The sequence below is a fragment of the Papaver somniferum genome, chromosome 5 (assembly GCF_003573695.1).
Source record: "Papaver somniferum cultivar HN1 chromosome 5, ASM357369v1, whole genome shotgun sequence".
NCBI classification, from domain to species: domain Eukaryota; kingdom Viridiplantae; phylum Streptophyta; class Magnoliopsida; order Ranunculales; family Papaveraceae; genus Papaver; species Papaver somniferum.
This window is the reverse complement of record NC_039362.1, coordinates 173,887,265-173,911,040: the sequence shown is the minus strand read 5'-3', so window position 1 is coordinate 173,911,040 and position 23,776 is coordinate 173,887,265. Positions and strand designations below refer to the sequence as shown.

Sequence of the window (23,776 nt, the reverse complement as noted above, 5' to 3'; positions counted from 1 at the left end):
TTATGTTGTCCACGATTGTTTTACAATACAAGCAAGAGTTGTGTTAGGTTATCAAAAAAAATCAAAAGAGAATCACAACATTGACAAACTATTGTCGAACCATGAATCACATCACCCTTTACAACACTTGTCATCCATTGTAGAAAAACTTGGACTTTCTACAATACCCCCATTCCACAATGCATGAAATGGAGTTGTCGTAGGGGTACTGCAACTCTTATCTTGTGTCGTCAATGATGTTTTTTCCCGTAGTGTGGCTATTTTTATATTTTTGTCCATTTGAACAGTATCTTTTTAATTTTTGGCCATTTAAGCAGTATCAAAATGTACAAGTCTTTTTCATCCGAGAATTGTTAATTTTGGTCTTTTTAACCAATTTTGTGTATTTATTACCAAGGATATTGTGGTGTGCTCTTTTGTGGAGCTCTTCATTGGCTTATGCGTACCTTCGGGCGAGACTCCACTCATGTACTGGTTTGTTTTGATATTGTCAATGAGAGATTCGAAGAGGTTGGACTGCCAGAAACACCTATTCCATATCCAGAAGAACCTTTGGAAGCAGATATGTTGGATTTAGGAATAGGAGTATTGGGAGGGTGTATATGTTTAATTTATCGTTTTTTTGGTGTCGGGGTTGATGTATGGATGATGCAAGAATATGGAGTTAGAGAATCTTGGACTAAAAGTTTTTCCATTACCCACGAGAGTATAACCAGCAGTATATATTTGGAGTTGATGTGGAGTTTCAAGAACTACAAGATTTTATGGGGGATCGATCATGGATTCATTTTATATGATTCAAACAACAAAATATTTAGAGAAATGGTGATGTATTCTCATTGGACTGATAGGCTTACTGCAGAACGGAATTATATGGTTAGTTCAGTTTCGCTTTAAGTTACTTATGCAGTGAGATTTACTTATGCAGCACGGAACTCAAGATGTATATTTCCAACACTGTGTGTTTGGAAAGTTCGGTGATAACTGTAAATCCATCCTGCACAAGTTGGTTATCCAAGATATTGTAGGGTTTGTTCATTGTAGTATCAGTTAGAACTTAATTTCCCAGCTACATATACATCCAATCCTTAATCTTTCTGCAAGAAGCCATCAAAGATGAAATTAGCGATAAGGATGCTTCGCACTCCTTCCTAATATCAAATGCTACTATGACTATGAGATCATAATTCAGAAGAAAGCTACTTGCATTCTACATAGAATAGAACTTGTGACTGCAATCATTAATAAAGATTTTATTATTGTGATTGCAATTAGATACACAGATCTCCATTACACAAATTGGTAGAGTAACAGAGATAACTAGAATTCGTTTCAAAAAGATAATAAGAACAATGTGTTTACTCATTTTTATGTATACATCTTTTTACTATTGCAACGGCAACTGAATCAACAATTCTCCAATAAGGGAACCACCATTTCTGTTTATTTAGAAGCAAAACTAAAAACAAACTCCAAAATCCTAAGGAAACAATAGCATACAACAATAGCTTCTGTTTTGCATCCTCTTTATCATCGTTATCAGTTTCACTTGAAGGATTAGTTTTATCGATACCAATACTATGTTTACCCTCGCAATCTTTCTCCGTAGGAAATCCACACAAAAACTCATTCCCAACGAAAGTAGAACCCTCCAAACTCAACGTATCAAAGTGATTTCCTCTTGGAATCTTTCCGCTTAAATTATTATGAGATAAGCTTAAAAACCCAAGAGAATCGATCGATGTCAAAGATTGCGGGATATGTCCAGATAGTCTATTGAAACTTAAATCCAAAGACTCTAATTTAGACATGTTTCCGACATTCAGTGGAATATTATTGGAGAAAAGATTATGCGACAGATTCAACATAGCAAGCCCATTTAAAGAAGCTATCTCTGTGGGAATTTGTCCATCCAGAATGTTGCATGATAGATTAATTCCTGAACTATATTCGTATAGGTCATCAAATTGTGCCACGCTGCCTTTAATGGCTAACTGAAATTGCATTTTACCATTTTGCGTTCGCCTTAGGTACAGAGTAGTTGTAACTTTTAGCATCATCAACTTTGTTATTTCTCTTGAAATGGGACCTGAGAAATTGTTTATTGACAAGTCTAATATTTGAAGGAAAAAGGTAATGTAAATCCCTATAGGAATGGACCCATTGAACTTGTTTGACCTTAAAGAAATAATCCTAAGGTCAGTCGGTGAACCAAAACCAGACGGTATATTACCTTCAAAGTTGTTATATCCTAAGTCGAGACCTTGCAAGGAGTAAAGTTTTTCTATGGACTTGGGGAAAGTACCATTGAGTTTGTTATGGCTTAATTGAAGATATTGTAGACGTTCTACTTGTTGAAGCTCATTCGGAACATTTCCAGAAAGATTGTTGTTGCCTAGGTTTAAATACCAAAGTAAACTGCATGACCCTATACTAGAAGGTATAGTCCCAGACAGTTTGTTTTTTGAGAGATCAATGAATACCGGATCATATGTTTTCCTTGGTTCTGGTGAACATATTGAAGATGGAATGGTACCCGAAAGTTTGTTTCCATTTAGACTAATTTCTCTAGCACTCGATATTCTTTCTCCAGCTTTTAATGAGATGTCACCATCAAGCTTGTTTTGTGATAAATCCAAATGATAGATACCTTGAGGTAAAACAGGAAGAGGACCACGGAGTTTGTTGTTAGACAAATCCAAGTACAGGAGATTTTTGAGTTCGGAGATGCAAGAAGGAATAGGTCCCATGAGGTTGGAATGAGACAAATTCAATTGCTTAAGATGAGTCAAATTGCAAATGAAAGTAGGGAATACGTTCGGATGCAGTTTCCCCAGTTTTAAAGTCTCCAATGTAGGTTTAGAGTACAGATGCACGCGTTCATCTACGTCAATGGTCAGCTTAGTTGAGGACAGGTCTAGACTTGTTAGTTTGAATTTGCTAATCAAAGAGATCAGTGAGACAGTGCCCCGGATAGCGTTATTAGATATACGAATGTCAACAAGGTTTTTGAGCATGGTAATGCAACTTGGTAATACTCCTGTGATATTATTACTATCTAAAAAAAGTTGTCGAAGTAGAAATTTTTTGCAGATTGAACTTGGTATGGGTCCTTGAAAATTATTGTGAGACAAGTCGAGAAAGTGTAGTTTTTTTTAACTGGAGATCGAAGAAAGATTACTTGTAATGTTATTATTGGAGAGGTCTAGATACTGCAACAGAGAAAGATTGTAGAATGAAAAAGGCACGGAGGATCCTTGAATTGAACACCCTGAGGCAGAAAAACTGACTAATTGTGGTGCATTTGAACTCGGAATGTATCCAGTTTCATTAGTTGATGATATCTGAAGTTTTTGTAATTTAGGCCAACTGCTGTGAAACATTCTAGTTAGATCAGTGTGAAGATATGGATTGTCATTCACATCAAGGTGGGTGAGTTTAGTTAGCTCAGAAAACCGAAATAGGATTTCCGGTTCCAGATTATGAAAATCATTGAAGGTAAGATCTAGATACTCTAAATGAGTAAGGTTGAATAGAGAAGGAGACAGTTTACCTGTTATTGAACTGCTTGGTTGGATGACGGTTTCTTCACCGTTCATAGCTTCGTCCATATAATTTTCTAAGTGTATATTCCGGAGGTCGATTGATACAACATGAAAAGTGTCATATGAGCATCCAATACCATGCCAACTGCAACAGTTTTTATGTTGGCTGCCTTCTTGCCATGAAGATAAACGATTTTATGGGTCTTCCAAAGAAGACTTGAAAGTTAAGAGTGCCATTATTTCCTCTTCGTTGCATCCATGAGACGGCAATGGGCACAGAGTGATAGTGCTTAATAAGAAAAACAGGAAATGAAGATGGATAAGAAGAAGATGAAGTGATATCATTTGAGTTGTCTTAGAACATGAATTCATCGCTACCTAAAACCGAATTAGCTCAATGCGAATGTGTAATTTTTTTGTTGAATGGTTTATGTCTTTAATAGCATATTGCATTTGACAACTACATAAAACCACCTTGTTGTGCATACTGTAGCCGTGTATTTATCGGGACATGATGAATTGCATTAGTGTCTATTACAAGTTGGGTAGTTAAAAAGCCATAAAAGCATTATTGCAGTTGGTCCCTCCGATGACCCGTATATATTCCTGTTAGAAGTTTGGGCAGTTAGCATATCTGATCCCACAGCCATCAATTACTTGCATATATGTGATGCAAAATAAGACCTTGTATATCCACTTAACGTCTCCTTTGGGTCGGTTTGTGGGATTGCTTTCGGCAATGGACTCCACTCAGAGTTAATATCCTTAGCTAGCTATCTTTGCTTTATTCATCAACAAGAATTAATGCGCAGTGCTACCTTGACTTGGAAATTAAACACTTCTAGCAATATTTTTTTTGCTTGTCGGTATTGCATTTGATAAAGACCGACAATAAAATATCGTAATTATACAATATTGCTAATACGAGTACTAGATTACTGGGGAGGGTATTAAATGCAATGTAGGACAAAGCACCTTCTTGTTTGTCCAATATGAAATTTGTTGCCCTTCTCATCAGTATGGTACTCCCATTAACAGTCATGGTCGGTATGTGGGTGGCTAGGCGCATTTGAACAATACAATAGTTATTTAAACTTTTGAGGCAGATTATTACCTGTTGGATTTGTTGCGCAATGGTAACGAGCTTGACTCCAGATCATAAGGTTGTGTTATTCGATTCACGTCAGATTCAACTTTTTTCCTTAACGGCGATTGAAATCCATTGTTTCCAAGCAAGCATAGATACCATTGCTGGATCAGCAGTACAGTTCATTATTGAGTAATATGTAAGCTCTGGTGTTGAACACAGGAAAGCGACCAAGGATGAAAACAACTCTTCTGATTTCAGCATATTTAGTTGTCATTTCGTCTCAATCTTTTCAAACATACCAAAGAAAATGAAAATGAAAGTTTGTACTAGCGTGTGCTATGCCCAAAGCACACAAATCATGTTTTTCTTTCCACATCTCAAGCCAGCAAATTTCACCCATATAAAGGTGAACCACACATCGAGTAATATATACAACCTGTTTAAAATCAACTGTTGCGTGTGGCCTTGTGGGCTGCAACTAAATTGTAGGAGTGAATATCGCACATTCATTATGCATGCGAAGTAAAGGTCATTTAAGGAAAGAGAAATACCATCGCGTATACTAAAATTAGGATGACGTTTTTAATGATGTCACCATAGTCACGAATAAAGTGCGATGATCTGTGCGAACGAGTAAAGTGTGCGAAGTTGAGTGAATGTACATGAGCGATTGTAACACACAGTGACTCCGAAAATAGGGGATCTATTAGCTGTCATCCATTATGTAATACCCTATATAAGGGAAAGGAATCTGTGTATTGAGAGAGTTCTTTAATATGTGTAAGACAAGAAACTAGGAAAGAAAAAGTTTATTTGGAAAACAAGTAAAGTCATTGTATTATCTTATAACCAATTATAGAACTTGATAAATAATAAAAGAATTTGATCATGATTACTTAGGATCTGATCTAAGTTCATTAGGGATGTGGTTGTAAGATTTCTTGCAACTACATAAATGCTAAAGCAATCCTTTAGCCTTCTCCTACCAAGCATCCAAAACCTCATCCTCAAGTAAAACAAAGTGCACCTACGGCAAAACGCTTGAGATGGGATTTCCTTACCCAGCAGTCCAACCCCAAAACAGTGAAGCTTACTTTATCAGTTCTGAGTCAATAAACGGGAATTTAATTAATAGTTTTGAAGAAAAAAAGAATGTTCCATAGACAATTGGCCAGTTAGCCTTTAATATACGCGTCTGGAATTTTTTGGTCCAAGAAGTCCAAAGTTGAATAAAAAAGTACATCAAAATATATCTATATTTTTGTTGAAGTATGTTGTTCATCAATATTCAAAGAAAATTCTAAACATTTTAAAGATGTTAACTCACAATCCCTCTACAACAGAATTTATCCAAATTCCATTTCTGTTTATCATCTTATTACGTGGATTACATATTCAAGCTCAAGACATTTTTCTCCATTGTCCTACTAATACTCCAAATTATACTTTTGGTAGTGAATACGAAACCAACCTCAGAAAATTTCTTCTTCCTTCTTTGGTTTCAAATGGTTCTATTCATGGATTTTTCAATACTTCGGTGGGTACTAATCCAAACAATACTGTTTACGGACTTGTTCAGTGCCGAGGTGATATTTCTATGGATTCTTGCAAATCTTGTCTAAATTCTTCCAGTGTTGTTGTCATTCAGAAATGTACTAATCATATAGACGTCGATGTTCGTCTTTATGAATGTCTTATACGCTACTCCAATACTAGATTCTTCGGAGAAGTTGATGAAAGTTTGCTTGTTTGGTTTCCGAATCAGGAAAAGGTTAATAATCTTGATATATTTAATGGTCAACTAGGTAATTTGATGAATGATCTCATGGCTGATGCTTCATCGGATTCGTCTAAGTTTGATGTTGGATCATTTAACTATAATGATTTCAGTAAAATATATGGTATGGTTCAATGTACTAGAGATCTGTCAAGAGATTCTTGTACATCTTGTTTACAAGATATGATTGGTAGAATTCCAAGTTTATATAATGGATCAAGAAGTGGACATATGATGACTCAAAGTTGTTTTATAAGATATGATGATAACATGTTCTACGAATTACAAACACCACCGCCACCGCCACCGCCACCGGACACAGTTCCAGGTTCTATGTCGCCGCTGCCGTCAGATTCTGGAAAAGGTTTATTTTATTTATTTATTTTTTTGGCTTTTGTTTTAAGGATGAATGAATTAGTTGATCTCATGAAAACTTGAGCTTAATTTCTTGACATTGCGGTAACAGAACCGCCGCCAGGGCCAGAACCGTCGGTGAATACTGTTGCAGTAGCTGTTCCCGTAGTAGTTGGAATTTCGTTGGTGTTAGTAGCAGTGTGTTTTTACTGCTTAAGGAGAAAGAAAAGTGTGACTAGTAAATCTGACATTCAAGGTAATTAAGCTTTTCACTTTTTGGTTTAATGTTGATTTTCTATGCTAGTAATAATATATGAAACCGGCGATGAAAACTGTGCAATTTTTTTTTTCTTTTTTACTGCAGGAGCTTCCAGGGATCCAATGGAAAATCAAGATTCTTTGCAATTTGACCTGGTTACAATTAGAGATGCTACAAATGAGTTTTCTGATGCTAACAAGCTTGGGGAGGGTGGTTTTGGTGCAGTCTACAAGGTAAGAATTACAAAGTGAAAACTACAGGGAGACCCATTTTTACACATTTTCCTACTGTGAAACCCACCCTCACAAAATCTGACGGGCGCACCCAAAAGCAGCCAACAAATTATTTACAGGCCTAGAGTTTTCAAAATTCATTTATTTTCTTTTTTATTTCCCAGTTTAGCCTCACTTTCAGTTTCAAAATCCTGTTTATTTTCGAGAGATTGATTATCGAGAGATTGATCCAATTTACTCAACAAGCTTTAGCCTCACTTGTCCTTGATTACCGAGAGAGATTCAATTTACTCAGCAAAGCTTCAGGTTCGTTCGTTTTTATTCCAATCTTGATTCTGATTTTTGTTTAATCTTGATTCGATTCTATGTTTTAGTTTCTGTAAGATTAGGATCTATTATTTTAGGTTTCCGAAGCTTAATTTAGTTTTTCGAATCGTTTTTTAGATCTTTTGAGCTTGTTTTTGTTTATTTTCTAGGTTTTGAATTTGTTAACATCAATGTAGATCTTTTCGATTAAATTTTTTTGTTTCGATTTCATGTTCCGATGTTGACATACCAATTTACTAGGTTTTGCTTCTGTTCTGTTGGATTTTTTATTTGATTTGTTTTTCCATTCTTATTTTTGATCTGTTATCTGTTATTGATTTTGATATCCTGTTGATTTCTCATCTGATTATGGTTAATGTAGATTGTTTGCTGTTGTTGATTTGATCTTTTAATTTTGAGTAAGAATTTTTGTGAAGGAATATGCAGGATAGATATGTTTGGTTTTTTGTCTTTTGTGTTTTGCAGGGTGAAAATGCCTGTTGGTAGTGCACTAGCTGTAATTCACTACTTCAGTGAATTCTTAGCACATCCTGTTGATGTCAACACAACTTTGGAGTCTTTGAAGACAGCTGTTTGCCAGAACTGGACTCGTTTATTACCGCATCATGTCAGATTTTACTTTAATGATGGAAGCAAGTTTGTGCGAGTTGATTCTGATATTCTGCTTCAATGTTTTGTATCTCGTTGCCACTGTAAAGGTCAGAAGAGCTTTGATTTACTTGTCGAAGTTGGCTGTAATTCTTCCAGAAGTCGTAGTAGAGCTTCAAGTAGTCGTGTAATAGAACCTGAACCCGAACAAGCTATGGTGAATTTCCTTGAAGATGGTTCTGTGCCTGTTAACAAGGTTCTTAGGACTGAAGGTTGGGATAAATTACTTGGTGAAGTTGGTAAAGTGTTTTTTGGAGGTGTAGTAGAGGTACGTATCGTAGTGAAGAAATACGAGTTAAAAGCTGGGAGTGTTCTTGTATATAAGAAGAATGAACCTAGCAGGTTCTATGCAAAATGCTCAAAATAAAATTGCCCTTGGGAGTATAAGGTTTGTACTGTTGATGTTGAAAACAGGATGCTTAAGGTTAAGAAATATGAGAGCAGTCATACCTGTGGTGTTGGAACTGAAAGGCTTTTCCACAGGCTCAGCAGTAAATTTGTTTCTAGTCTGATCAAGGATGAAATCCGAAGTGACCTGAGTTTCAAAGCATCTGATTTGGCAAAGTTTTTCAAAACTAGCTACGGGATCAATGTGAAATACTAGCAAGCTTACAACGGAAGAGAGAAAGTGTATGAGGATATATTTGGTGATGAAGCCATGTCGTATTCGCATCTTTCATGGTATGTAGATTCCATTCGCAGCATAAATCGTGGGAGTTGGATTGATTTTCAAGTTCAAACGGATGAACCTGAAGCGAACGAGGATAGTTCAGCTGAATTAGAAGATGAAGCACCTTCAAATAAGTTTGTGCGTCTTTTTATTGCTTTCGGGGCATGAATCCATGGTTACCGTTACCTTCGCCCCATAGTTTATGTCGATGCTACCTTTCTTACAGGGACATATATAGGATGCCTCAAGGCTGCAACCGCTATCAATGCTGAAAATGGTAATTTTTCTGATAATGCATCCTTTTTTATGCACATGCATAATGTCTTATGCATCATTTAGTTTAGATGCATAAGACATTATGCATTATTTGTTTTCACTTTTCTGGTTATGCATCATTTCTGTTTTAGATGCATAATGTCTTATGCATTATTTAGTTTAGATGCATAATGTCTTATGCATTATTTAGTTTAGATGCATAATATCTTATGCATTATTTAGTTTAGATGCATAATGTCTTATGCATTATTTGTTTTCACTTTTCTGGTTATGCATCATTTCTGTTTTAGATGCATAATGTCTTATGCATTATTTAGTTTAGATGCATAATGTCTTATGCATTATTTAGTTTAGATGCATAAGACATTATGCATTATTTTTTTTCACTTTTCTTGTTATGCATCATTTTCTGTTTTAGATGCATAATGTCTTATGCATTATTTAGTTTAGATGCATGAGCCATTATGCATTATTTTAGCTGCACATACTTCATGTAGACGCTGGCTTGATTTTATATTTTTTTTCTGTGCAGGCTTCTTCCCACTAGCCATGGCCCTGGTACCTGGTGAAGATAATGATAACTGGGAATGGTTCATGAGGAATTTGAGTAATGTTCTTGATCATGATCAAAGGCCAATCATATTTTTATCTGATCGTGCAGAAGGATTAAAGAAAGCGATTACATTTTACTTTCCTGGAGCCTTCCATAGTTTCTGCTATTATCATCTTAAGATGAACCTACCTATTAATGCATCTGACGAAAGGTATGGTGCAGTTATTGATTCATTTCAAGCTGCTGCTTATGCTCTTAGTCGTGAAGGTTTCCAAACTGCCATCGATACTATTAGGGGTCTTGGTTGTGGTTGGGTTTCCGACTATATTGAAGATATCCCTCCATAGAAGTGGTCAAATGCCTTTTTCCAGGGTTGTAGGTATGGTAGGACATCTTCTACTCTTGCTGAATCCTTCAATAGTTGGATGAAGGTACACAAGAAGCTCCCTGCAAATGCTCTTCTGGATCAGATAAGGAAGGATGTGATGAGTATGATGTTAGAAAGGCGGAATACGGGTAATAGTTTCATAACAATTCTCACACCGAAGAATTAAAATAAGATGAAGGCTCTTATTGATGGGGGTTTAACCTGGCTGGTTATACAGTCCGATACTCATGTTTATGAAGTGGAAGGAGGGGACAGTTCTCATAGTGTTAACCTTGAGTCAAGGACATGTACCTTTCAGAGGTGGCGCGTCTATGGGTTTCCATGTGTGCATGCTTTCGCATAGATAATAATGTCTGGTTCTAATCCATATGATTTTGTTGAACCTTATTTCACTACTTCATACTTCAATAATGCCTACAGTCATGCAATTCATCCTATTCCGAACTATAACATGCCTGAAGTTTATGAAGGTAATGATATTATCGATGTACCTGATGTTAGGAGGCCGCCAGGGAGACCACAAGCTAATAGGCATTTGAGCAGATATGAGAAGCCGCCCAGGAGAGCTATTCGCTGTGGTAATTGTTTTGAGCTTGGTCATCATAACAAGCAAACATGTACGAATCCTACATGTTACAAGAAGCCTCCGAAGCCGCCGAAGCAGCCTAAGAGAAGTTATAGAAGAGCAATTATCTTGTTTGTTTCTTCAGACTATTACTTTTATCTTTGAACCTTATTCATTTTTCTTTCATTAGTTTCTGTATTAGTTTTTATGAACAAGTACTTTTTATGTACTTAGTTTCTTTTTTGTATTGGTTTTATGAAAAATACTTTTTTTTTTTTGCACTGTGTGTTTTTCTGCTTCTATCAGATAACGTTTTCATTTTTATTCTTAAATGCATAATGGATTATGCTTTAGTTTTTTATGATGCATAACTTGTTATGCATTAGTTTTTATGATGCATAATCTCTTATGCATTGTTTTTCGACGATGCACGATATGTTATGCATTTATTCTTTTAAAGATGGCGTCATAACGAATCATGCAAATGTGGTTCCTTCATGCATCTGCATAACAAGTCATGCGTCTGCCTAACAAGTCATGCACATTTATTTTATTAGGAATAACATGTTATTCAGGTTTATTTTGTTGCATAACTTGTTATTTAGATGTTTATATGTAACCTGTTGTTCCTTCATTTTCCTTGTAAGATTTATATCATAGTACAGTTAAATGAAATAAGATTGCAGCAAATAGAAGCAATGAAACCAGCATTGATATATAATAAATATATATATATAAACATTGACAAGATAACATAAGTTGTTCTGACAAGAACTACTAACTACTTTCCCATTAGTTTTCACTCCCAAGTTAAATTTCTCAACCTACCAACAACACACAGGTTGTTAAAACAAAGTTATGTTTGAGCCTTTGTATTATGCACAACTTCACATTTGACGCTCAGTTTCATCACATTGACGCGCAATATCATCCCAGATGTCTTCATTGGCATCTATCTCCCAACTGTTTCTAAGATTCGTCAGCATTTTCAATACCAGACTTACTCTTTTCTTGTTGGCTTTTTCTACTGCATCTTCCTTTCCCAACTTCAGCCATTTGTCCCTGACTTGAGACTTCATGCTTATCTTCATATAATAGCATACAAATATGAGGCAGTCGGGGTGATGACCTTGTTCAGGAACAATCTTGGTAAAAATATACTTGTATACAAGCGGTTCCCGCTTTATATCCACGATTTGTGGTGTTAGATTCAGTTCATCATATCTTTGGATCAAATACGACATACAAGCCTTTGCCATTATGAGAGCTTGTTTCTTGCAGTTAGATTTATATCCTTCAACACTGTTATGGTAGTTCCACTCACCCTCTGAAAAGTCATACTCTAACAATGTCCAATGTGTACCAGCAGGGTTTTACTTTGTCATATAGTTCATTGGAATGAACATTTTCTCAACTTCAATAGGGAGATTCAAGATGAATTCTCCAACAAATTTGGCAATCCCATCTTTCTCCTTTGTTTTAACAAAGAACTGCAAAAGAAATATTTTTTAGGAAAAAAAAGTTAGTGGATGCAATTGAAAGGGTGCACAACAGGTGTAGAAAACAATGCTGAATAACTTGTTATGCAGTTCAATCTAGTTGCATAACATTTTATGCTGAAGTAATTATATGGGCATAAGATAATATGCCAGAATGACTTGTTATGTAGCAAAATGATTTTATTTTCTTGACTTACCCAAGCATCTGGCGTCATGAATGCAGACTCCGCATACCTATGTTCAACACTATCAGCCATCTTTTCATTTTCCCGCTTCTTGAACAACCTATAACTGTAGTAGCGTACTACTTGGTCTTCTAATTATTCGTTGTTCATTAGCTGCCTTATTATATCTCCGTGAATCCGAATATCCCACAAGTACGGGTCTTCTCCTTCTCTGATACTCCAAGCCGAATTTCTGCAGATGACATAAGACACAATTGGTGAGATGTTTTATTCAAGTGACATGCGGCAGAACCATAAACTAGAGGGTTGTGTTATGCATGGTTTTTTTTTAAGCATAACTTGTTATGCATTTATTTCATAAGAAGCATAACCTGTAATGCATTGATTTCTTAAACAAGCATAATAAATATAACAACATTTTTTGCATAACTGAACATGCATTAAACATTGGAGCTGCATAACATGTGATGTAGATATTTTAAACAATGCATAACTAACCATGCATTAAACATTGGGAGCTGCATGACATATTATGCAAACAAGCATAAAGGTAATTTTGATGTACTTACAGGCTGTTGGCATTCTCAAAGTATGTCTCCAGTACTTCCATCATGGATGGTTCTATTGTATCCTTGTAATCTTGAAAGCATTCCATTGTTTCCAGCGGAGGTAATTTTTTGAATGGCAAGCCAGCAGACGTACGGGGATTTTCTTCTTCAACTTTATTCTCATCAGGCTTGTATTTTTGCTTCTTCTGCTTCCCTAGCTCACAATCTTTGAGTAGTACACTGGTTGTCCTTTGATTCGATGTTGTCCTTTCCTTGATTCTTCTTACCTTGCTTCCTGGTTGCTTCCCATCCTCTTCTTCCTTGTTTTCTTTTCGCTTCAATACTGACTTTTTCTTCAATGGCGACCTCTTCAAAAATTCTGTTCTTGGTACAAACTCCCCTCCTACGTCTTCTTCCTAGAGATTCATGTAACTAAAATGTGTTAGATATAAACAGTTTATTATGAAATTAAGTAAATAGTTGATTAAACAACAAAACAACAATATAGTAAACAATTTATATTGTTGATTAAAAATAATAAGTAGTACATTGTTGATTTGACATTAATAAAAATACCATAATAAAAGATGTTATATTTTAGGTACCAGGTTTTTTGAAACGGTCTCCATCTCAGCATCTTCATTATAGCCTTTTTCTTTTTCAGCATCTTGTGTGGCACCAGGAGTTAAAGGATTCTCAACCACCATCTCCTTCTCTGCATCAACAACCATCTCAACAGTTACTTGTTGTGGCTTTTCAGCCACTGGCTCTTCTGGTTGTTGTGGTTCTTCAGTTTGATGTTGTGGTATCTCAACAGCGGGTTGTTGCAGATTTTCAGCTTGCTCTTGTGGTCCACCAGCATCATCTTTAATTGCAGCAGCAGGTTGTGATAAATGCAGATTAAATGTGGGCACCACATATTCTTCTGCTTTCTTCTGAGTTTCTTGAAGAATGTCATCATCACCACCGGCCAAAAAGTCTCTTTCCTGTGCTTCAAGTCTTTCTTGTGTTGTTTCTATATTTGGTGTTGTCTCCAATTCCACTTGAGTTTCTGTTTCCTTGTCGTCGCTGGAGAGATTAACAACTTTTTCCATGTCCATGAACTTGAAAGGTGAAGACTGGATACCTTGACTAGCCGTTTGGTCTTGGCTATCGAGTCTGATAACTTCTGGAACTGATTCTTGTGTAGGTGGTTCAGTTGAAGATACCAGTTCAACAAGAGTCTCATTCCTTGGCAAGTTTTGGCTCAGTGGGTCGCTTGGCTCAGCTGATGATACATTGACACTAGTTCCACCTGATGACTCCTCCTGCACTTCTATGTTGCCACAATCAACGAGCAATTCCTTCACGTAATTATACAACTTTTCATTGAAGTCTACTCCACTCTGTTTATTCCTCTCCTGAGTCTGCTTCATGTCTTTCAGCTTTGCTTCAATGATATGCAACCTTGCTTCAGCACAATCGGGTGGACATGTTTCTTGTTCAATGATCTTAATCGCATCCAGAAATGCTTTTTCATACTTGTCCCTGTTCTCTTCAAGATTCATTGCGACGAGATCATATATCTCTTTCTTTTTTCTTGGTTTTCTTGGTTTTCTTGGTTCACAGAATTCCATCTCCATTTCACTTTACTCATCTCTAAATTTCTCATTGTATTGCAACATGATTAATGACACTCATCAAAGGATGCATAACAAATATAACAACATTTTTTATATGCATAACCTGTGATGCAGCTAATCTAAACAATACATAACTAGTCATGCATTGAATATTGGAACTGAATAATATGTCATGCATTGATTTTTGTTAAGGTGCATAACTTATTATGCATTTAAAAACACAACCCTGCTTAACTCCTTTTCAATATTGAAAAATGCATAACCGGTCATGCATTCATATATTAGGCTGCATAACATGTTATGCATTGATTTATTAAGGTGCATAACTAGTCATGCATTGAATATTGGAACTGAATAATATGTCATGCATTGATTTTTGTTAAGGTGCATCACTTATTATGCATTTAAAAACACAACCCTGCTTAACTCTTTTCAATATTGGAAAATGCATAACTGGTCATGCATTCATATATTAGTCTGCATAACATGTTATGCATTGATTTATTAAGGTGCATAACTTATTATGCAGTTATCATTTTTTTCTAACGTAACTTATTATGCATTCATTTTTAAGGAATTTAGAGATACAGTAATAGATGCATGAAGGTCAATTATAAATCATGAAATGTTCACAAACAGGTACCTTTAAGAACGTAATATTCTTCTTGAGCATTGCTTTCTTCATTGCTGCCAAGTCCCACTTCGCAGCTCTCGGTGTAGCATTGGAAATGACCTTGACGATGTCCGATGATCTCTCATCTATGTTAGAATGCTCAGCCAACCAAAGCTGCAAAAAATAATAACTAATAAGATATTCTGTATCCAAGAAAGTAATATTTATTGACAGATGTTATGAAAGTAAAAAAAAAACTAACTCACAAGAGAATATATAGTGCAACCACTGCAATTTCTGATATGAAGATTGTTTCTTTTGACAGTCTTGATGCTCTCCATCAGTTGTTCATGAATAAGATCAGGAAAAGGGACAGAGTCCATGGTTTCCAAATCCTTAACCAAACCAACATACGAGACATCTAAATTGTCTCCACTTGAACGACAAAAGAACAAGACGACTAGCATGTAAAGGAAGATAAGGCAGACAACTTCCTCTTCATGACCTTTCTTATCAAGTTTTTCCAACACCAGCCTTTCAATATCATCTATCCACACCTTTGTTACCCGTGCTTTGGGATCTTTGCTAATAAATCCTGGCTTTGTTTTGAATGGGAATTGCTGGACGAGGGGATGTGACTGAGTCAGCTCTATCTCTGCCGTCGAAGTCAGAATATCATTTCCTCTGTCTCCTTCAATTCTTGGAATAAAAAATGTAACAGCAAGCTCACTAGACGTTGATGTTATGGACTTGTTTTCAGACAACTTGAATGAATGTTGATTCAAATCTTCATGGTCATATGATAGAAAGACTTCATCCATCAGCTTGTTGCTCTTACCATCCAAGTATGCCATGTTTGCAGCATATAACTAGTTATAGAACTTTCCAAACACACACACATTCATCATGTTAGCCTGCAACGGATTCAAACCACCTGTGTCTTTTATATTACTAAACAAGTGACCTACCCTAAGGAAACCTGCTCTATAAGTACCTCCTTGAACTGTAGATTTGGTTTTAGGTTTAACTGCGTAAAAAAAGAACAAAAAAAAATGCATTTTAGAACTGCTATTTAGAACAACAAAGGAATGCATAACAAATATAACAACATTGTTTTATATGCATAACCTGTGATGCAGCAAGTCTAAACAATGCATAACATGTTATGCATTGATTTATTAAGGTGCATAACTAGTCATGCATTTAATATTGGAACTGAATAATATGTCATGCATTGATTTGTTAAGGTGCATAACTTATTATGCATTTAAAAACACAACCCTGCTTAACTCCTTTTCAATATTGAAAAATGCATAACCGGTCATGCATTCATATATTAGGCTGCATAACATGTTATGCATATATTAAGGTGCATAACTAGTCATGCATTGAATATTGGAACTGAATAATATGTCATGCATTGATTTTTGTTAAGGTGCATAACTGATGCATAACAGGAACATGAAGGAATTCAACGCACCTTGTTTATAGATAACACATTGCTTATTAGATTCAAAGCAAATTTTACCATCTTCGGCATCATTTGTATTATCATACTCATTATCTGCATCACCCAATACTTCCTTTGGTGCATATTTCTTTGCTTTCTTTGCCTTGATTTGCATCTCCTTCAGTGTTTCGACACTATCAATTTCCTCTTGTTCATCTTCAACATCAGAAGGTAAAATCACATTGAGGAGAAAATTATGTTAAAATCGAATAAGAATAAAGTGATAACTCAAAAAAAATTATGGGTATTCAGGATTAAAAAAAATAAATTCAAAAAAAACAAAATTAAACACTGACAGATGAAGCTAATTATAAATCTCACCGGGTTTTTTCTGTTTCTTCGACTTCATTTTTCCTTTTTTCATTTTGGTTCTACTGAATTCTAGGGTTAATGTTTTTTAGAGTTTGAAATTTATTTTTAGGGTTTGATCAACTTCAATAATCAATCATCCGTTACAGTGTTTATGGAGGAATAGGAATAGAAAAACGGATGAAGAAAAACTGAGAAGAACGGATGAAGAAAAAATGAGAAGAAGAGAAAAGAAATGGTTCCGTCCGTTTTTGGGAGTTAATAAAACCGCTGAAGGGTAATTGAGGAACTCTGCACGTTTTTAATGATTTTAAATAATGTTGGGCGCGACTGTAGGGAAAAGTAATTCTGGGCCTGGCGATAAGAAAAAAAAGAATTCTGGGCCTGCGCCTAAGTTCCCCAATTACAAACCCAAGAGCCAATTATTATTTTCAGCGTTACAAGCCCAATAAGATCACATGTATCAAAAACCAATCATAGTCCACGGGTAAGCATGGGCCGGTATGGACTAGTTTTTACCTCATCCGCATCCAATCCAATTCAATACGGATTTCAAATTCGGCATCCGCATCCAATCCAACATCCAATGGATTTGCATCCAACAGATGGACGGATTGGGTGTGGATAATCCAATGGATTTGTGTTAATTAAAATTTATAATGAAAAAATAAAGTCTATATAGATGACTTCTTATAGAACCTACCCATTTTATATATGTATATAAATATAAAAATGTCATGGACAACACTCCAAGCAAACACCTTAAAAATTCCAACATTGTTTTTATATTTTCTAGAAACTATATAAATGCCCTTAATCTAACGGGTATGGATGTCCAACGGATTTTCAAGGTTATATCCGTGTCCGATCCGTAATTCGTTGGATTTCAAAAATCTCATTCGCACCCAGCCCATTAACAAACGGTCCGGACATCCATCCGCAACAACATGGTTGGTCCCGGTTAAATCCGCGGATTACGGATAAAACCCCTAATTCCTTGTTAATAATACTACTTCAGTCCCAGCAAAAAATCTTCGCTTTTACCAAAACATTTACGAAAAAGGTATGATAACAAGTTCATATTTCCTAAAATTACTCTTCTCTCCACATAACAAATAGTAGAAAATTCTAGTTTTCACCCGTAATAATAAGTTTCTTTTAACAAAATAGAAATATTTGTGAAATTTCTAGTTTTCACCAATGATAACTAAGGACAGTTGGTGAATACTCAAATTTTAAACCATAATAAATTCTCGGTAACATAACTGAAATAATTGCAAAAAGAAATTTCTAGTTTTCGTCTATAATAACATTAGGCATGATATGAATACGAAAAATGATTAGTGAAATAACATTATTCTGCAAAGATTTTAATGGAGGGGAGATCAAATTCACAAAGAGGAAGGATAAGTGAACGATGTTATTTTTTTCGAAGAGAAGGTTATATTAAAAGAAAAAAGAGAACCAAGGATCAATCCAAGGTTAATACAACGAAATTTACATACACATTAGAGTACCCCAATTACTCCAAATTAAGGTAGGATCAATATACTTAAAAGTATCGTTGTCACAAGACCATAAGACTACCAATTGTTTTACCAAATCAATATTTTCTTGCACACTCTTGTGACGTTCTCCAGAAACTCTTCCATTCCTCTCCTTCCAAAAAATCCAACAAACCGCATAATGAAAGATTTTCCATACATCCTTACCTCTCCCTTGCAACACATTGTTAGACCATGCTTCGTACAATTGAATCAAAGTATTTGGAAATGGCCAAGCTATCCTAAAGGATTCGATGAAATAATTCCAGATCTCAGAAGAGTACTTACAATGAATGAACATATGATTTGCTGACTACCTGACGTTGTTTCATAAAGCACACAACTCACGATCAATGTTCACACCTCAATGTCGCAACATATTCCTGGTAGGTAACGAATCATGAAAAGTAGCCCAAATAATAAAGCTCACCTTGTTTGGAATGTTACCTTTCCAAAGAAACTTATCAAAACCGCACTCTTCAAGGTTACCTGAAAGTATTTCGTAACATCTTGAGGTATTAAAGTTCTCCATAATCACCACCTCATCATCAGCTTCAACAAGCTCAAGGACACGATTTAAGTCGCGCCTCAAAAGATTCCATTCTAATTGCTCATTAGAATTTAGGGGCCTCTTAAAATCACAAACCCAAACTCCATTTGCTATCAGTCATAAATAGTTGCATCCTTAGCCTTAGATGCCTGGTAAACCACAGGAAAAAGGTCTTGTAATTTCCACCTATCTGACCAACGATCCTTCCAAAAGCGGATGCGTTTACCATTTTCTACCGTGAAAGTCTCCATATTTTGAACCGTCGTCACCATGTTAGTAATTAACGTTCTTCCACAATCTTCTAACCTGGGTCTTATCATCCACATCAGGAATTAAAAAATTACTATTATGAGCAAATTTTTCATTTACCAACCTCCTCCATAGACTAGTTTTGCACTTCGAAAATCTCCAAATCCACTTAACTAGCAAAGATTGATTAATTCTCCTCAAATTTTTCACGCCTAGACCCCTATTCACCTTAAGAACACAAAGCTTCTTCCAAGAAACCTACACCAATTTCTTTCTACCTTACACCGCACCCCACAAAAAATTACGCATAATAGTAATCATTCTTTTTTCCACGCTCACAGGTAAATGAAAAAGAGAAAAATAATAAATAGGTAAACTCGTAAGACAACTCTTAATAAGAATTAGTCTACCTGCTTTATTAAGTTGCCTTTTCTTCCAAGATGCTAGCTTTCTCTCCATTCTGAGCATAACATGTTCCCAAACAGAAGTATTACGCCAATGTGCACCAATCGGCATCACAAGATAAGTAAATGACAATTTTTCTGTCTTGCAACCTAGCTCTCTGGCTAAAACATCGATCACCTCATCTGCTCCCACACTGATCAAAATACTCTTATCTAAATTCAGCTTCAAACCCGTAATAGTTTCAAAAACTGCCAGAATGATTAAAAGATGTCTGACTTCCTCCACCGAAGCATCAATGAAAATAAAAGTATCATCTGCTAATTGAAGATGAGAGATAATAGTACCATGATCAACCACTTTGAAACCAGAAATCTGACCTCTATCAACCGCATCATTAATCAACTTAGAAAGAATATCGACCACCAAAAGAAACAAATACGGTGATAATGAATCGCCCTGTCTCAAACCCTTACTTGGTTTAAACTTTCCAGTCGAACTGCTGTTTACAAGAAGAGAAAGATGAGTAGAAGTTACACACCATTTGATCCAAGAAATCCATTTGACGCCGAAGTCATGCTTCTGTAAAATTGTGAACAAAGCTTGTCAATTAACATTATCAAAAGCTTTCTCCATGTCAATCTTGCAAAGGATTCCCGGTTTCCTAGCCTTCAATCTGCTATCAACACACTCGTCGGCAATTAGAACACCATCAAGGATTTGTTTACCATGAATAAAAGCCCCTTGAAATTCATACATTATCTTATAATTTTAGCCCTAATTTTTCTATAAAACTCAAATAACAATAAATTTAAAGCTATTTTTTTGTGATATGTATGTTCATTTTATAAAACTCTATATTATTACTAAAAATAAGCAGAATCTAAGATAGCAAACCTCACCATCTCCCAATTTTAATTTTAACTATTAATTTTAAATGGTTGATTTTGAAAATGGTCGATGCATGCGTTACACATCTACCGCTTTGCGCCTAAATATTTTCCTATATAAGTATGGTAATAAAGGTTTTATTTGCAATTACAAAAGTGTTAAAATTGTGAATAAAACAGAATATCTAACAAAAATTTCCAATTTACCCACTAATTTTGTATCTCCACGATGGATTTCCAGAGTACCTAAGCCTCTCCCGTGGTCATCATAAACAGTGTGGTTGAAACTTAATAACTACTTATTAAAGGCAATAGTTGGTAAGCAGGTAAATATTTCTTAAGTCTGCTTAAACATTAACAGGGTAAGCTTCAAAATGGGCAAGAAATAGCGGTAAAACGTCTCTCTGTGAATTCGGGACAAGGTTTGCAAGAATTCAAGAACGAGGTGGTTTTGTTAAATAAGCTTCAACACAGAAATCTTGTCAGACTTTTGGGTTTCTGTTTCGAAGGCCATGAGCAGATACTCATCTACGAACATGTAGCCAATAGAAGTCTCGACAAGTACATCTTTGGTATGCCCACGGCGGCCCTATATATGTCTCCCTTTTGTTTTGAAAATCACCTATATATTTTCATGATGTGCTTAACTGTTACTGATGAGAATGTGCAGATACCAGAAGAAAAATTCTTTTGGATTGGGAAAAGCGCTACAAAATCATAGCAGGGATTGCCAGGGGACTTTTATATCTTCACGAAGACTCTCGGCTTACTATTATTCACAGGGATCTTAAAGCAGGTAATATTTTGTTAACTGAAGAAATGGAAGCGAAAATTGCAGATTTTGGGCTGGCTAAGCTTTTCGAGATCGATCAAACATAGGGTAACACAAGTAGAATTGCTGGAACACTGTAAGTATAGTAGTGTTCAGCAAAAACGTATGTTTTACGTAAAACCTTTAACTGTTTGTAAATAACGTGACGGCACGATCTACAGTGGTTACATGGCCCCCGAGTATGCATTGCGTGGACTATTTTCTGTAAAGTCAGATGTTTATAGTTTCGGGGTTTTGCTCTTGGAAATCGTAAGTGGTCGTAAGATTACCAGTTCTCATCGGTCATCTCCAACACCAGATCTTTTAAGCTATGTAAGTATGAACCCCTTGACGAAATGTTCCATCTCAAATAAGAAAAAAAAGGAAGAAAAGAATACCTCTGTCAATCTACAACTAACCTCCTCGAATTTCCTAAATGCAGGCATGGAAAAATTGGAGAGAAAGTACACCCTTGGAGCTGATGGATCCAATTTTATCCCACTGTTCTTCAAGAAATGAAGTGATTAGGGTTATACATATTGGATTGTTATGTGTGCAAGATAATATCGAAGATAGACCCACCATGTCTTGTGTTGTTTTGATGCTCAGTAGCTACTCGGTCACTCTAACATCTCCTTCACAACCAGAGTTTTTTGAAGGAAGCATACCAGCATTGAGTAAGCTCAACCCTTTAGAACATTCTAGGAGCAACTCAAAATCATATTCTGCTAACGACATTTCTGTTAGCGGGACCTACCCAAGATAACACTGGTCTAATTAAAATTATCCTTGGCTGCCTATATATATAGTCGTAGATTTGTGTGAAAATGATTCCACATTTTTTGTTTTTTTGATGAACGAATATGCAGATTACGGTTTATGTCTTAATTACGGAAAATGGCTCATATTTATATTTATAGTGTTAACTTTCAATTGTTATATTGCATTTCACAGCTCTATGAACTCCACCTTGTTGTGCATACTGTAGCTCCTTTTCTTTTTCTTTTCCGTGTGTGTACTGGGACATAATGAATGGCATTTGATTAGCGTCCATTACGAGCTGGGGTAGTTGAAAATCCCTCTTAGATCACCTTGTAGCCAGAGATGTACCATCTTATTCCATCATGCAGCGGCTTGGCAACCGTAGTGAACTCTTCTTAACCTCTCCATTGAGCCGGTTTTCTGGGTGTGCTTTCGGCGATGAACTCCTTTTATGGACTCGTGTTTCATTCATCGACTAGTATTAGTGTGTGTTCTGGTATAGATAATCTGCTTAGGGGTGAATGTTGGTTGGTTTGGTTTGGTTTGGTTTAGGTTTCGAAAAATCTAGACCAATCAAACCCGACAACGGAGAGGCCAGACACTATACCGACACAATATTAAACTGGAAAAATTGACAAGTTGGCCGGCAAATAGTTTACTTAGTTAATAATTATACGTTAGAATCTGAAACCTAGGAAAAGATTCTCATTCATTGGTTGATTTCCACCTAATGCATTGATTGGATAACCAAAATACGGAATCCTTAGTTAGTACAGAAAGTCTAGATTGACCGTGAATATCTCCGGCGAATATCACCGCTTGAAATAAAAAATGGGGCCCACATCTGCCCGTTCACCATCCCAATGCAGAGAGAATTTTTTTCTTCCGTTCATTCCTTTCTCGGTGTGATTCACGGTGATTTGATTAGGTGAGTCTAGACTCGCTCTAGTTAGTAAGCTGTCTCAATTAATAAAATCATTAATTAAGGTGCGTAATACAAGCAAGTTTGCACGTTTTACGATAATATCGATCATCAATTGAGACGGCTTTAATCATCATTTCATATATACCGTTAGTTTGATTAGCCGTGTGCCATCATTGATTGACATAGTCGACATGTAATTTGGTGGATTCTCAGTCGTCCATCCATCCGGTTAGAACAACACTATTTTCGTTGAAAACAAATGGCAGCGTAGATCAGATGTCCCTGATAGATCAAGGCAGTACCTTCTTAATTTGGAGGACTCGAACTACTTTATCGATTCTAAACTCCATTAAATTAGAAGCGGAATTAATGAGAATCAAAATCGGACAGTACAATTAGATCCAGTTCTGAATAACCCAGCCAAACCAAACCAAACCGTTCATACTCCTAACGGGCAGCACATGGCCTGCATGCTAAGGAAAGTCGCAGATCTCCCAAAAGATTTTGTTTTCATATTAGTTTTCCGTTCAAGGGAGGGAAGCGGTGATACATATATGATATATTTCAATATATATCTTCTTAATTATAGCTCAGTTGGCAGACAGTTAATTTAAAATTATAATATTGAGTAACGCAAAATATTTGATTATAAGTAGATGTTGTTAGCTAGTA

At 35.9% G+C, this 23,776-nt stretch overlaps 1 protein-coding gene and 1 pseudogene across 1 annotated transcript; one reads left to right on the top strand and one right to left on the bottom strand.

The window, feature by feature from the left end:
- Nucleotides 1-1,358: 1,358 nt before the first annotated feature.
- On the bottom strand, nucleotides 1,359-3,017 carry LOC113280098 (receptor-like protein 38). The gene has a single exon (XM_026528748.1). The coding sequence runs from the start codon at nucleotides 3,015-3,017 to the stop codon at nucleotides 1,359-1,361; it is 1,659 nt and encodes a 552-aa protein (XP_026384533.1).
- Nucleotides 3,018-5,950: 2,933 nt separating this feature from the next.
- On the top strand, nucleotides 5,951-22,183 carry LOC113280097 (annotated as a pseudogene).
- The last annotated feature ends 1,593 nt before the right edge of the window (nucleotides 22,184-23,776 follow it).

What these genes read in the sequence shown, in the direction of transcription:
- LOC113280098 (XM_026528748.1), bottom strand. Translation starts at nt 3,017, where the DNA reads ATGCTCAAAAACCTTGTTGACATTCGTATATCTAATAACGCTATCCGG.